The sequence below is a fragment of the Anser brachyrhynchus genome (genome assembly GCF_964034855.1).
Source record: "Anser brachyrhynchus genome assembly, chromosome: 3".
Lineage (NCBI taxonomy): Eukaryota > Metazoa > Chordata > Aves > Anseriformes > Anatidae > Anser > Anser brachyrhynchus.
The window spans coordinates 25,411,746-25,427,210 of NC_137696.1; the positions used below are offsets into that span (position 1 = coordinate 25,411,746).

Consider the following 15,465-nt stretch of genomic DNA (forward strand, 5'->3'; position numbering starts at 1 on the left):
CCAGCAAACGGAAGTGCTGTATATAGGATTTAGTAAGCATGCAAGTGATCTGGCAACCACCAAGACACAATATTTGCTGAACTTCCTATACCTAAAATTGGTTACATATAATAGTCATACATTCATTATGTATTATGATTTAACACTCACAATACCAGCTCCCTCCTGCAATCGGAGGGCAATAGGTTTATTGCCTTTACATTACCTTACTATGCTATACCTAACTTGTGCTCTGTGTAGTATGCTGGTGTCTTCAGGGAAGTCCAGGAGCAAGTCTTCTGCAATAAAAGAGGTAAAACAGCAAACCAGAAACACTCACAACACTGACAAACTTTATGAATCTGTTTGTCCTTGAAATGCCAGTGGGCATTACAGTGGGATTATATGACAAATAATTCAAAAATACAATTGAAATTATGAAAGATGTGCCTGGGAGCCAATGTTTATATGCATTATACTAAAATAAATGTGCCATTATTCAAGCATGCTGTACTGAAAACACAAAGTTACTGGACTGAAAGTTACAGGATGGTTTAACACATACTCTCCATTACAGATCTCCCCATATCAGTTTTAAAAATACATAAATAATATTCTTAGCTATTAAGATGTCATTATCATAGACAGTCCTACAGATTTTATCTACCTAAATATAAGCATGACATGTTCTTGTAAGGAACATGCATAACAATCATTATTAGATGTTAAGTTTATGCTCTGCATATAGGCTTTTTGTGATTGCAGTTTCCAGGTTTTCAAAGAGTACATCTATTTGCATAGTTTCTAGGCTATACCTCTAAAAAAAATATTTTTTAGGCTCTGCATTGCTGTTTACCAGATTGCACATGTACATAAATTGAAATAGCAATAAATAATATAAAGGTTGTATGTAGTCCAGCTATCTTTGACAAATTAGAAAACTAGGCACTTCCCCGAGAAAGAGCTCTGTTTTTTAGGAAAAAGAAAAAGGAAAAAGGGAAAAAAAATACTCTTATCTATTAACATGGAGAAAAAGGAAGAGCAAGCACCTATACATCTTTTGGCTAAAGAGAGGGAATGATTCAGGAGAAATTCTAGCAGATTTCCTAAATACTGCCCCCTCACAGATATTTTTAAATTATATACAATATTTTCAAAAATAAAATGTCAAAAAGAGTCTATGCAGAGTTAGGGGAAAGAGTTAAGGCTATTGATTAAAGACTATTTGCTGATAAGGTTGCATCTATTTGAAATGGGATAGCATTTGGGACTACTTGAACAAAAGTCTACAGAAAACTAATAAATCAAGGAACTGAGCAGGATTTAAACAAACAACAGACATAGTAAGAACACACAAAATGTCAGGAGTACAGCTGAGAAATAAGTGATGGCACAGGACCACTTAGTCAGCTACTATCGAGACATTATTTGCTTTCACCTCTGCAAAGTGAGACAGCTATCAGTCCAGCCACAGCTCAAGGAAATTCTTGAGAATGGAGTCCTAAAAAGTGATTATTATTTCTGGGATTGCATGCAGAACACCCCAACAAGTGTACTTTTCAGAAAAATTAAAATCTGCCATGTATCACTGACAGGTACAATCCTGTGCGACTCCTTACAGAAGAATCTGAACGAGTTCTTCACTCTGAACTGCTGTTATAATATACCAAGGCCTGCACTCTCCAAGGAAGCCTCTAGGTGCGGTAATAATTTCCCATCCCAGTACCCAACTTTTAGAGGCTCTGACTGAGCTGCTCCCAAGTCTCATACCAGCAAATTCATGAGTGGCCATCACCAAGCAGGGAACAGCCCAAGACTGCCAGAAGGAGACAACGAAAGCTGCGCTGCATCTAAAGTCTCACCTCTTCTCTAGGACCTATATGCTTATACAGCAATACTCAGATTTCTCTGTTATGACATCTTTTTCAAGGTTCCCAGGCTGCTCCTGAAAGAAACTTTGTAAAGAGTTCTTCCCTAGAAGGATAACTGGAAAAAGTGGGATACATCACACACAGAGAGCCACCATTTTGTAAGAGCAGCTCGTGCTTTCTGAAGTCTGCCAGGACATGGGGGAAAAGATGGGAGCAGAGAGGCTCAACCTTGTCAGGATGGAAGTGCTTGAGAACATCCAAAGCAGATCTCTGGCCACCTGGGAAAGCTGGATATTGAAAATGTAGACACTCACACAGGTTAGGCATCTTCTAAGGTTAGGTGGCAGTTCAGCGGGGATATCGAGGATCTCAGTTTGGCCTTTCAATGCCTAAATCCCACTTAAGTCCCACTTAAAGCATCTAATCCTTTTGTGGATCTGGGCCTAAAGCCCTGCCAGGAAGAAGAGAGTCTACGCATGCAAAAGCTCATGGTCAATGACAGTCTAGTTCTGTTAAAACGAAAATACACAAAGAACAACCTTATTTTGTACAAAGGAATAATGCAGAATAATGAAAGATGTGTTCTAGTCACGTAAATATAATGACAAGTTCATCTACCTGATTCTGAACGCAGTCCTCTCTTTACTCCCCACAGAAGTTTTCCTGACCTGGAGAACTTTATAACCCATAAATCACAGGACTTTGATAACCCATGGGAAGAAGTACACTTAGCAATGTCCAAAAGACTGAGTCCTCAAAAAGCTTCACTTACCCAAATCAGCTAAGAAGTAAAACTAGAAACCAGTGGAAATTTAGAAAAACACTGTACTGCTTACACAGAGTTAATAATTTAAAGAACAACGTTCTGTCACTCAGTGACCAAATAGTTTGCTATGCTTCATGGAATTAAGTAGTTTCAGTCCAGTTCTTGATAGCCAGGAGTCCACCTGACACGAACTCCCAAATTATTTCTCACTTACCTGCACCACCACTGGCATTTTCAACAATGAAGTAAAGTTTGAGCAGGCCTAAATATGAGTTTAATCTCTATCTCCTGCACCACTTGAATTTAGTTGACAGAATGGTTGATGTGATATTTCCATGCCTAAAAGCTATCTAATTGATAAAAGCAGTCTTTAAATAAAAATCATAGATTAGAATTACAAACATAAAATACAACTTTTTATTATTGTTTTGTCTTACTGTGTTTATAAGGGAGATCACAATTAATTATTACCAATTATTTTAATAGTATGTATTTCTGCTAGTCCCCAAATATGTTCCACCTAACATTGCAACATTTGCCTTACTGCATTCACTGAGACTTCAGGTAAAATACAGGGGTCTCTATTTTGGGGACTCAAATCCATCGCTTCAAATGAGAATTCTGGTCTAAGTGTTCTGCAGACACCCACCAACACATCTGAACTTCATAAACTGTGAGAGGAACAGGGACTTGCCTTCCGGTTCTTCCTACCTGCAGATGGGGAAAGAGTTCTGGCAGCTCATCCACTAGCTGCTGAAAGTTTTACATTACAAAATCAGTATTTGATGCAAAATACATGAGAGTAAACAAGCACGTATGTCACAGATTGCAATGATGCCAAAGATATTTTGAGCAAAGGAAAACCGCCCAATGTCCCATACCAGCAAAGTTCATGGAAGCACTGTGCGCTCCTTCCTTCCTGAATACTTCACTATTTTTCCAGATTGAAGCCTGGTTTCTTCTGCCAGGCGCACTGATCCTTACTTCCCCCACCTGTTTTTCAAGGGGTGCACGAATTATTAAGAGTTCATAATGATCCCATGGTAAAGAGCCCAGTGTACTTTCCCCAGGTCACTTGGATATTGGTCTCAAGTCTCACTGCTTTCATCAACATGTTACTTTCAGTTCTGGATCCCTGCTGTGCTGTGTATGCAAAGTTAAGATGGTGCCTTTTCCATCCAGTCACCTCCTTTACCTTCTTGGTAAAAATTTACTGTAGTTATAGGTCTGATTTATAGCAATGTCCTCTCTGTCACCACCCCCAATACACTCCTAACAATGACATAAACAAGCAATAGAAAATATTTTGTAATTTGGCTTTTTTTCATATATTCCTGTTAAAGAGCTTTCCTTCCCCTCACTTTTCAAAGTTGTGGGTTTTTTTGTTGTTGCTGTTGTTGGTTGCTTTTTTTTTCCCCTCAGTAGAAGTCAGTCTATTTTTGTGTGTAATAAGTGAGTGGCCTGCTGTTAATCTATGTATAAACTAAATCTTACCTTTCTGACTCACACAAGCAATCCCACCCATTTTGACAAGTCACCTCAGAACAAGGAAAGCAAGATTTGTCCTGTATCTACTGGCATGTTTTCAGTTGCAACCTAAGCTTGACAGAGACTGGTCAGCTTGAACAGACTGATAAAAAATTATTTAAAATACTTTTGGTTTAAAAACAGTGTATGACTAGAACTAGTGCTAATTTTTCAAATAACGTAAGTGTTATGAAAAGCAAATACTCAAACCATTAGGTCAATATGCTGCAAGGTGACAATTCTGCCTATGGAACATTAAGAGTTAAAATTCTGGAGCAGTTCAGGGGACTGTGGAAGTTGTGAATTTAGATTCATACTGATTTGAACTGTTATATTAAACAAAGAAGAAAGTTATTTTTGTTTGCATTTCTGACCAACTGCTATTATTTTTCCAGGTTCCTTCTTAAAAGAGCGTGTGGTTAGCAGAGGCATGACAGGGAAGTTGCACCCAAGAACAAATTAATGGAGAAATATTAGTGGAATGCAGCAGGCTTGGGGAGAGCCCAATTTACACAGAGAAAGTGCTTAAGCAGGGACATTTGTGCCTGCATACACATGGACGTAGCAAGGCTTGGATAGCGCATGCACACGGAAAAGGATTTGGTTATGGTTAGAATTTGTGAGTGACAGCCATGTGACAGCTGGGAGTCAGCAAAGATTTTGTAGGGATGGAAATTCTTGAGATAGGACACACGACTGCTCATGCGATCTGCATGTGCCTATCATCATGCTGTATTATAATAGCTGACACTCCGGTGTACCAGTTATCCAAAAGAGAGAGGCTATAAATTAGGAAGAAGATTTAAGGAATGGTGGATGAGAAATGAAAGTCACAACATTTGAAAACGAAGGGATAAATATAACTTGTTTTCCTGTTATCAAAACAAGCAAACAATTTCCAACCAAACCACACAACAGCACAAAAACTCACATTTCCACGATTAATCGTTAGTGACAGGTTATTATTTCCTTAGAATACATATTTTTTTTCCTTTCTAACTTACCTAAAAAGGCCTTGATCCTACAAACACTTACACGAGTACTTAATTTTATGCACGCGAATAATCCCACTGATTACAGTTACTCGTACATTTTTGGGATCAGGGCCTAAGCCGTAACGTGCAATTAAGCACAGGCATTTCCAAAGGGCTGCTTCATTTTCCCTTCTGTGGGTCTCACGCAAACATGAAGCTCGTGGAGACGCACAATTTAAATCAAACCTGCAAAACTGAAATACTTTCCCTTTAACACTGAATTCAAGCCGATACAGTATCACATGACCTCTACCGTAATTTCTATTAAAATCATTTCATGTCTGGTTGCTTCTGCTATCCTGGCTCATTTGTATTGTTTACAACAAGTCATTGCTCTCGACAGTTAGTGGTGGCTGAATCCATGGTTACCAGTTTTTACATTCACTAGTTAAATGGAATGCAGCTCTTCTGGGGGGTTTCGTGGAGAAAGCTCTTAAGAAACCACAATCCAGCCATCAGTCAGGCTAACCTGGGAGAAATTAATCTTATAAACATAAGGATTGTTGCATATTAAAAATTTATTGAAAGGGAGCTCCAGGCTTTTATTAGTTGTAGTCGCAAAAGTGGACAGGTTCGGCTCTGACTTAGTGCACGGAGGACTTGGTTCTGTGGTCTACATCTGACATTCATCCATGTTGTGCCTTCTCTGGCGCTCACTGCTAATAAAACTATACTGTTTAGAGGCTTTAAAAAAAAATCTCAAACACTTATTTTACCAGAAATGTGCTCAGAATATAAATAGTGCTTAAATACAGGTTTAACCAGACTGCAGTCCCAGCAAAGTAACTTAAACAGACACATACAGGATAGTAAAACACAAAACAGACAGCTTTGAGTAGAATTCAATTAAGACAAAAAATACCCCCAACACTGGAACATTGCTAATGAGTAAATTAAGCCGCAAAAATAAATGCATTTTATTGCTACCTAAGAACAATGCGCACTAATTCCATTTGCCCTGTTATTTATAGTTTGTCATAGGGTGGGGTTGCCAAAATCAGAAAGCAAAGAGAAAACTTATTTGCACAATGGATACCAAAATCATTTAAAATGCCTAAAAACATAAGAAAAGTTCTCCACGGTTTGATGGCTACAATAATTGTCCCACAAGCTACATGAGAGCAACAAATAGTTAAATCAAACATATTACTAGCTCATCTACTGCAAAGTCACTGTATCAGAAGCCCGAATTGATTTGTATCCTTAGAACAAATTGAAAATGAATGTAACATAACATCTGAAAAAAAACCCTACTGCACTGCTAATCGGATATTGTATAATGGTTGATTGCAGCTTTGCTCTGTGCTATTGTTGCCTATAGCATACATACTTACAGGTTCTGGGTTCTTCCAAGAGTTTGGTGCAGTTTCAAGGACAAATGTCTTAAGGAAGTCTTTCTACTGTGCAGCAGTGATCCTAGCTCTGATCTCATTACATGAGCAAAGTGCTAAATCTGACAATATAAAGGAAACTTCCTGTGTGAAGAAGAAATCTTGGAAAGTCTCGGGGTTAAAAAGGCTGCTTAAATGTGCTGGTTGATTTGCTCCCTAGTTGTGTATACACAGTAGCAGCTGATCTCTGTTTGCAGCCCTGCAGAAAGAAACCTTTGCTGAAAACCAATGGCATCACATTTCAGTGGAGCTATTGCCAGGCTCTGGAGAGCAGAGCAACCTTTGACAACTTCACCCAGTCTGAATCACTGGGGCTTGCTGCATGTCCTGCAGGACTTCTGAAACTGTACTTTTACTCTATTATTTCTATTAATACTGATCTGAAATATTTGCTTGCCACAACACAAGCAAAAAAGTCTCGTTCGCTGTAAAAGGAGGTTTTGCCTGTGTCAGGACTACAAACTGCAGAATTTGCCTCTATATCTTTTGCTTTGCCCTGATTGCAGATGAGGAGCTGCTAGCTGCACCCAAAAGCATTTTATGCATCAGAATTGTTAAATAAGTGCAATGGGCATCTCGTTTATCCTAAATTCATCCCAAACCTGCCCTGCATCAGTCACACATGCCTCAGCTGTTTTTTATTCTGATACAGAATACAAACCAACAGATTTGGGGATGGGGAGGAGCTGATTCTTCTATTTAATATCCCTTTTTTTTTTTTAACACCCTTTTAGCATGGTCCCCTGTTGGACCAGAACTGTGGAGCCCCATGGCCCAAATTTGGCAAAGTTTGGGATTCTGACCAAGGTCACGCTGTGACTCCAAGCATCTGCCAGCACCATCCCAGCCCACAGCTCAGCACCCCAGCACTAAGGACGGGTGGGCAGAACCTGGGGCTGCTCCTGCAGCTCTTACTGGTGTCCACGTGAACTAATAAAACCAGAAAAGTGACATTTAAAAATACATCTGCTTAGAGCTGCTTCAGCTCCTAAACCAGGAAGCAACGTTTGATTTTAAATAATTATCAACAATTAATTCCAATTTAATTGCCTCAGCACTTAGCCCAGGGTAATGCTCAGAAGAATAAACGTGACCACGCGTCCCCCACACCCGTGTCCAGAGCATCTTTCCAGGAAGGACTTACTTCTCCCCGCAGGATAACCAGCAACCCTAAGAAACAGAATTCAGAAGAGTGCCCTTTACGAGTGCACAACCACAGAGTTTGGTTAGGAGTAGCTAAGGTTTTTTTCTGGGTATTTTTAAGACAGATTATTCACCACCCTCTTTTCCCCTTGGGCGCTATGACTATTCTAGCTCCTAATATATCGTGTGTTATTTCTTTAATATTTTGAACTTTATTCCAAAGGCCAGAAAGCAAAACTGACAGTACATCAAGACAGCAGGCTCAGTGATTCAAGCAGGAAAATAATTGAGAACCTGTTCACGCACAATGTCTGAGCACGCACGTTGCACACGTGCGCACACTCGCAAGCACAAACAACTATGAGGGGTTCTGGACCAATTTTCAGGGGTACTCATAGTTCATGTCCTTGGATTAAAAAAGTACCGACACGAAACATACAAGAAACATACAGGGCAAGCAAGGGAACTGCCACCCCGGTGGTGGAGTTGGGCCCTTTCCAGCCTCTGCCACTGACTGTCTGTGTAACCTTCAACACATCACCTTTCCTTTCCATGCTGAAACCAGAGCCATTAAATGTAATGCACATTGCAAAAGCAAGGTTTCTCTGCCTCCGTTGCTCAAGTTGTGAGACAGGGATTGCATGTTGGAGAGAGGTAATGGACTAAAGCCTGGACTCCTGAGTCCAGCTCCGAGCTGTGCCATAAGAGCGGCAGTGACCTTGGACAACCTGCTCTCTGTGCTCCAATACCCAACCTGCTGCCCAGGCTTTACATACTTTGCTCTCAACCTTTGTCCACCTGGTCTCATTTGGCCGTAATTCGGCAGGAAAGGTTTGGTTTTTTTTGTTTTGTTTTTTGTTTTTTCCTGTTAGAAATTCAGCACAAAGTAAAACAAGCTCTTTTTGGCAGGTGGAATTCAAGACACTCATTTAAGACAAGCAGTAAAATCCCAGTGGAGAGGAATTTCAGTGAATGAAGTTTCCTCGCTGAGAGCCCCTAAATACCCGTGTCTACACGGAATGTCTGAATCTTCCAAATTCTGCACAAGAACAGTAATCCAGCCCCATGCAGCTGCCCTATCCCCACCAAACTAGAACTTGTCAAAGCCGGAGGATGTCCTCTCATGGACAGATTCTGCTTCTCCTTACCCCTCCTACACAATCTTGTCACATCCATCACAACTATGGATCCATGGACACTGCTCCTTCAACTCTTTTTTAAAAATGCACACTGATCCAACCACAGGGGACACAGGATTTGCAAAAATATTTCTTCTCGCAGTCCTCCCAACTATACCTCAACCTGCAACCTTCTGTTTTTCCTTATTAACACCTTATTTTTCCTTATTAACCCATTTCTGGCTTTCTCACTGAGTTTTGTTTTCACAGAGTGGTATAAGGCAAGGAGTGCAGTCACAACCCAATGTCCATTTTACAGCCTTCAGAGGACAGCAAAAGGCAGCCCAGACGTTAAGGAGAGGCCACAAAAACTGTTCGGAGAGGATGGAGAGCAAGAGTTAGGAGAGAAATGAAGAAGGGGAAGCCAGTCCTGAGCGTACACAGTGTCAGAGGCTGTATGCCTCCAGCCCTCCTCCACCCGAGTCCAGGGGAAAGGGTGGAAACCAACTTGGAAAGCAACCCCACAGCCTGCTCCTCCGGGGTGGTACCGGTGCCACAGGTGGGCCAGGCCAGGCCTTCCTTACTTCCATCAGCCGCGACCATCTACAAAGCTCCCTTATTTAATTCAGACAGGTCCTAAAGTTAAATGACTGCCTGCTGAGGATGTCTTTGAAGACTAATACTACGAACAAATGGTGCAAATTCTCAGATGTTGCGTATTTTAAAACCCTGTTTCCAGGAGCCGAGCAATAATATATCACCTTTCTCTTTTAAAAAGGGATTTCTGGCTATTGTAATAAAAAAAGAATTACTGAAAGTAACCACAATAAAACACAAGTCCAACAGACACACCATAACACTTTTAAAAGTCAGACCTTTTAGCTAGTCTCCGAATTTTCAGCAGCGATACCATTTTTAATTATCCATCTCTGACTGCAATAGGAATACACAGAGTAGTGAGGGCTACACCTGAAAGCGCTTGGAAAACCAGACTCCACGGAACAGCCCTACCTTTTTTATTCAGAAACTCAGCATTTTGCTTGAACTTCAAGTCCCAAACTCGGTTCATCCAGACCTATCTAATTTCTGCACAGATCCTGAATGTGTCCTATCCCCAGGCTGTCCATATACATATTAACTGCAACTACTGGATTTTCTTTCTATCAGTTTAATACGTTTGGGTCCTTGTCGGTGAAAGGAACAATTCCCTCATCCTCACTCAAGTCTCTATCCTCCTCTCATGGAAATTCCTTGTCCCTTTTCATCTATTAAGACTTTAAAACAAAATTGATGCAATCACCCAGAGACTTGTATGCCTAAGCTCCGTGTTGTTCAAACCTGCAGCTCTGCACCACCTGATCAGCCAGGATTCTCCTTCCTGTTTTACTTACTATAGTCACGTTTTGTACTATGTGTGCAATTAAAATTGTGTGCAGGGGGTGGGGGTGTTCATACTGTTCTTGTCTTTTATTTGCTCCCTAAAGCATCCAGCATATTTTGAAACCAATATAAGTGATAATATAGATGTAAATATTGCCATGGAGGCATCACAATAAATGTGACATCTGAAATAATTCATTCAAGGTGTCTAGATCCAATTTAAATCCATTCCCAATTTTAACCAAGGCTTCACAACCAGATGTACTTAAGCCAAGGTGTACGACTTCATGCTACGCTGGTAATCCACACTAACTAGGAAATAAATTTTCAGTGATTAAGTTGAATTGTTCGTACAAAATGCCAGCTTCAGCTTTTCACCCATACAAAATAGCTTGGAAAATATATACTGCATGTGTTTATTATAGCTACAGTTGCTATGAACATCTATAACTCTCCAACAATTTCCTTGATTTATGTTCAAAAACATACAGGGCATGAAATGATGCCTGCAACCTTACATTTCCCTCAAGAACATTGTGGGGAGAAGATATATTCCAAAACATCATGTTAGATTCCTTGTTATGTCTCCTTTTTAAAATAAATGTATGATAATCAATTACACATGCTTCAAAGCAACTGCCACTAGATTCCCCAACAGAAAAGCTGTTTGAGAAAGTTCCATTTTCTTTTCCCCTAATGGTTGAGTTACAATATGAGATCTTACTCAGATATTAAAGGCAAAAATTGTGTTACACAGGATAGGCCCTGCTCAGCTTGTATATGCATGTGCAGGTTTGTGCATGCCGAGACTTGACTTAGAACAAGGTTTTTAGCGAAGGAGCATCTTCACTGATCGGTATGCCAACAAAAAGCATGCGTCTGTGAAGAGCTTGTCTCCTAATCTCCTTCTCATGCCTACTTCTGCCCGTTTGTAGAAATTCAACTGATATCAAAAGAATGATACGGACAGAATGTTAATGCATCTGGCTCAACTTTCCTTTCAACCTCAGTGTGCAAAAAGCTCATTTAAGAAGTCCATCCTGTTGTAGCTTCCACCAGAAATGCAAACCTGCAGATGTTGATAGCACCATCAATTAAGCTGAATGGGACCTCTGCCATTAATGCTGGTGCACATGAGCTTCAACTTTCCAGATCTGCACAAACTCCACGCAGAGGCTGAAGTGCGTGATTTCTCGAGGGTACTGAAGCCAATGGGTTATATGCCATTAACAGGTGAGCATAATATGGGTGCTATCTCTGCAGCTTGGCACAGGGACAAGGGTAGCATCCTGAGAGATGCTCAGGATGAGAGAGAGAGAGCAATGAATGCATGCGGCACCTGGTACTGGTCAGGAAAAGGCCAGGATCTTTTATCTCCCCTGCACCAGGCCATTCGTGCTGACTTCACCCCAAGAGGTAGCTCCCATTCCCCACGTCCCAGGGTTGGGCTGCACCGCCAACCAGATATCTAGCAATCAGTACGGAAATTGGACTGGGTGGGACAAGCCCCTCGAAGGAGGACTGACACCTACTGGCACTGAGGTTCAAGTGACTATGGAATAAGATGGCCCTGAGACTTGTTTTAAGTAAAACATAGTCCTGTTCACCAATGCAAGTGTGCAAAATGTGCGTGCCCAACATGGAAAGAGAAACAAACTCACTACACCCATTTTTTTTCTGTCTTCCTTTGAATCAGACTCTCAAAGAATGAAAAATCACACGAGGGAATATTTGCTTGCACTCCCTTCTAACCGTAGCACCAGTGTACCCATTAATAATGAAGTCTTCAAGGAGGAGGGGAGTTCACTGGATGTGAGTGTCCATTGCCCACGCAGCCCCTGCCAGATAGCATCAACAGTTGTTCTCCTATTTTCACAGCAGGAAATAAGCAGGTACTAGCTGTATAGGAAGAATCGGGAGGAATCTAGGTCAAAATCAAAGCAAGACTGCTCTGTCCATTTGACAAAACTCACATGCATACACAATAGCCATGCAAAAACAAAGCACTTGCTTGTAATGTTATCTCTCTTAAGGCTGCTAAATAAGTGTGCAAACATTGTGCTACTTGGAGTAAAGGCAGCATTCCTTTTGTGTGACTTCTGAAAAGGCATTTAAAATCAATCTAAAATTGCAATATTAGGAAATTTTAAAATCATTATTTCAAACAGGCAGACTTGAAAGGGTCTCTTGTTCATGGGTAAATCTGCAGTTAGTTTTTCTAGTACTAGTGGTTCAATCGAAAGATTCGCCAACTGCCCCCTGGAGAAAACTGAAGATCTGCATTTAAATGGAGATATAGTATTTCCAAATGCACAGTACCTGGAAGGCAGATACTGTCAAGGTTTCTTAGTGAGTGGATCTCAAATTGTATTAGGTACATTTCAGTGCTGTAACTATCCCCATTCCATAGGACTGGGGCTATTTCCATATCATTTTCGTGCGTGCATGCTTTGTAATATTTGTCCTGATAAGTCAAAATTAAACCCCGATCCGCAATAAAGCCCTCACAGACTAACAACAAGGAATTACAACCTTATATATAATTTTCTGATATGTACAATGAAGACGATATTAGATAGCTTGGCTAGAAATCTTAAATAATTGAAAAGTATGATGACTTAATAGAGTAGTAAGCTTGGTTTACAATGCAGCCAATTTAGAGCCATAAAAACACTGTGTAAAATTTTTATCTTGTGGTTGACCATTACATATCCTATTTATTATTCCAAAGTATTTCGACAGCATTTTTTCTTCATTAATGTGGCTGCTGGCATTTAGCACCCACTCTCTAAATGCACGTGATTTTCCTGGAACAGCTTTAAGAAAAGAAAACAAAAATTGAGCAGACCACAACAGAGTTGTTCCTCATTACAACGTACGTCTTTTCACATGCTGACTTGAACTGACTTCGTGTACTGTAAAATACGTCCAAAACTGCTGAGACTTAAATATAATAAATCAAAGCCTTATACGTAAAGTTAAAACGACCGGTGTAACTACTGATCCCGACACATCAGAGGCAAAAAAAAAAAAAAAAAAAAATCAAACCTCATGAATACTTTGTTGCTAATGTACACCAGTTCAAAGAGCAGTGTTCCTCTTAGGAAAACATCTTAATTTTCATATCAGAAAATCATAATAACCTTCCAGAAAAGTTTTAGTGAGTACGCGATGCAGGCAGAGAGAGGGTTTACAGTGCAAGACACTCGTGATCAGTTTCAAACACACAGGCATTAGTCCAGGCAGGCTCTCTCTGAAATTCAGGTTGCGATTGAATCGTCCCTGTAAACAAGGTTACTGCGAACGGCCCAAGATATCCTTCTCAGCAGCACCTTCACCGGCAGCCCTTCAGCTGTCTACTTAGTTTGTTATACCTTATCTTGCAGCCCTGACATTCTAATGCTGATTCAAATTCAGGATTCAAAATGAAAGATGAAATATCTCCAAGATCACTTAATATTGAAATGCCGTTGCAGTAATAAGTGGTGCTAGGTTGGAGATAGGGACACAGCACTCCAGCGGCAACCTTTTAATTTCGGGGAGGAGGGGGGGAATACTATGGAATAACCGTGATACTGCACACACAGTTAATGCAATCGATTTGTTTTTCCTTATTTTGATAATGAGCACGCTGAATGTCATGTTTACCTTCTTCTGCCCCTGGCACATTTTAAACTGGAAAGTCCTCTAAAAGGAGACCTGCCAGATTCCAGCGGAGGCATTAACCGCCCCCTCCCCTCCCCAGCCCCCCAGCACGCAGAACAAGGGCCACCTTGATACTCTCGAGGCAAGGAGGAACACAACCATATGAGTCATTTCGCCATTCTCAGCCCTGGCATATTTGCAGAGCAAACGCAACCCGCGCACCATGTATAAGCTAATGTAGGTTAGATTGTAAACTACTCCCATCCTAGCAGCGACTGACTGCTTGTGTGCTACACGGGAACATTTTGTGCTCTGGAATAAAGCTGGGAAGGGGGGGAAAAAATAAAAATGCATCGGATAAGTTTTGCACTTCGCATTTAAGAGAGGGGCTGCCACTAAACGCTTCGAACTTGGGTGGTTTTCTGCAGAGGACGCTCGGGTTTCCCTCCCGGCCGGCGGTGTGAGGCGTGGGGGTCAGCTCCCTGCCTGCGGGGCTGTGCTCGGCTGCCAGCCCTGGAGCCCCCCCGCTGCAGGCCGGCCCGGGTGGGGGGCTGCGGGAGGGAAAGGCGAGCCCTGCCCACGCTGCCACCCGCCTGCCCTCCCCGCTCCTCGGCTCCTTTCTGCTCGCCCCCCGCTCCCCAGCCCCGTCCCCGGCTATCGCGGCCAGCACGCGGACCCAGCGCCTCTCACCCCACCCCCCCCAGAAATAAATAAATAAATAAATAAAACACCTCTGAGGGCCTGAGGGGGGGGGGGGGCTGGGTTTTGGGGGGCAGAGACCCCTTGGGCCGGGCTCAGCCCCCCCAAACCCGACGACTTGCCGCACTTCGCCCCCCCGAGGACGGGGCGGTCGGGGGGGGCCGGGCAGGGGGCCGGGGCCGGGGCCAGCCCCCCCGGGTTAAAGTTGAAGCCCGCCGCCACCCCGGGACCCCGGCCCCAAACTCCGGGCTCCCTCTCGCCTCCTCACTTCCCCGGCGCTCCCGGCCGGGGGGGGGGGGGGGGGGGGGCGAGGGGGGAGACCTGCGGGGTCGGCAGGAAGGGCGGGGAATAAATGCCCTAATAATAATCATAAATCATAAAATTCATCCCCCCGCACCCCAATAATTTTCAATCATTGCCCGACGGACCAACACCACGGTGGGGTGCGGGCTTGGAGGGGCGGCTTTGGGGGGGGGGGGGGGGACTCGGGGCAAGTGCAGTGCCCAAGGTTTGGGTTTTTTCTGGGGGGGAGCGCTGCCGGTTCCCAAGGTTTTGGATTTTTTTTTTTTTTTTTTTTGGGGGGGGGGGGGGGTGGTTGCGCTGCCGGCCGCCGCCCGCCGCCCCCGCCGCAATGTCAGCGGCCGGGGGAGGGGGGTCCCGGCGTTACCTGGTCCGCTCGGCACCGCAGGCAGGCAGGCTAGTCAGGTGAGTCGCCGGGGCTTTCAAAGAAGCCGAAGCCGGTTTCTTTGCTCGCAAAGTCTACAACACCATGCAGGGACATTGCAAAATCTTTACACACGCCTCCTCCAGCCGGGCTCCCGCGACCTCCGCCGCCGAGGGGGGAGCCGCCGGCGGGCTCGGGCCGCGGGGAGCCGCGGCGGGGGGCGAGGGGGGCGCGGGGCGGGCGGCCCC

General features: G+C 43.0%; 1 protein-coding gene across 24 annotated transcripts in view; it reads right to left on the reverse strand.

Moving 5' to 3' along the window:
• Positions 1-15,465, reverse strand: part of ESRRG (estrogen related receptor gamma) — a 404,991-nt gene that overhangs the window by 370,028 nt on the left and 19,498 nt on the right. For 8 of the 24 annotated variants that reach the window (XM_080585049.1, XM_080585061.1, XM_080585058.1 and 5 more), the window contains exon 1: positions 1-15,146. This exon is cut by the window's left edge. The exons of 4 other annotated variants lie outside the window; for them this stretch is intronic. Coding sequence is in view for 2 of the 20 variants with exons in the window: in XM_080585070.1 (XP_080441196.1) it covers positions 6,512-6,609 (98 nt within the window). In the remaining 18 variants the exon portion in view is untranslated. Of the gene's footprint in view, positions 15,156-15,220; positions 15,428-15,465 lie in introns of those variants that run through there. 12 more of the 24 variants (XM_080585059.1, XM_080585076.1, XM_080585067.1 and 9 more) reach the window with 7 other exon arrangements.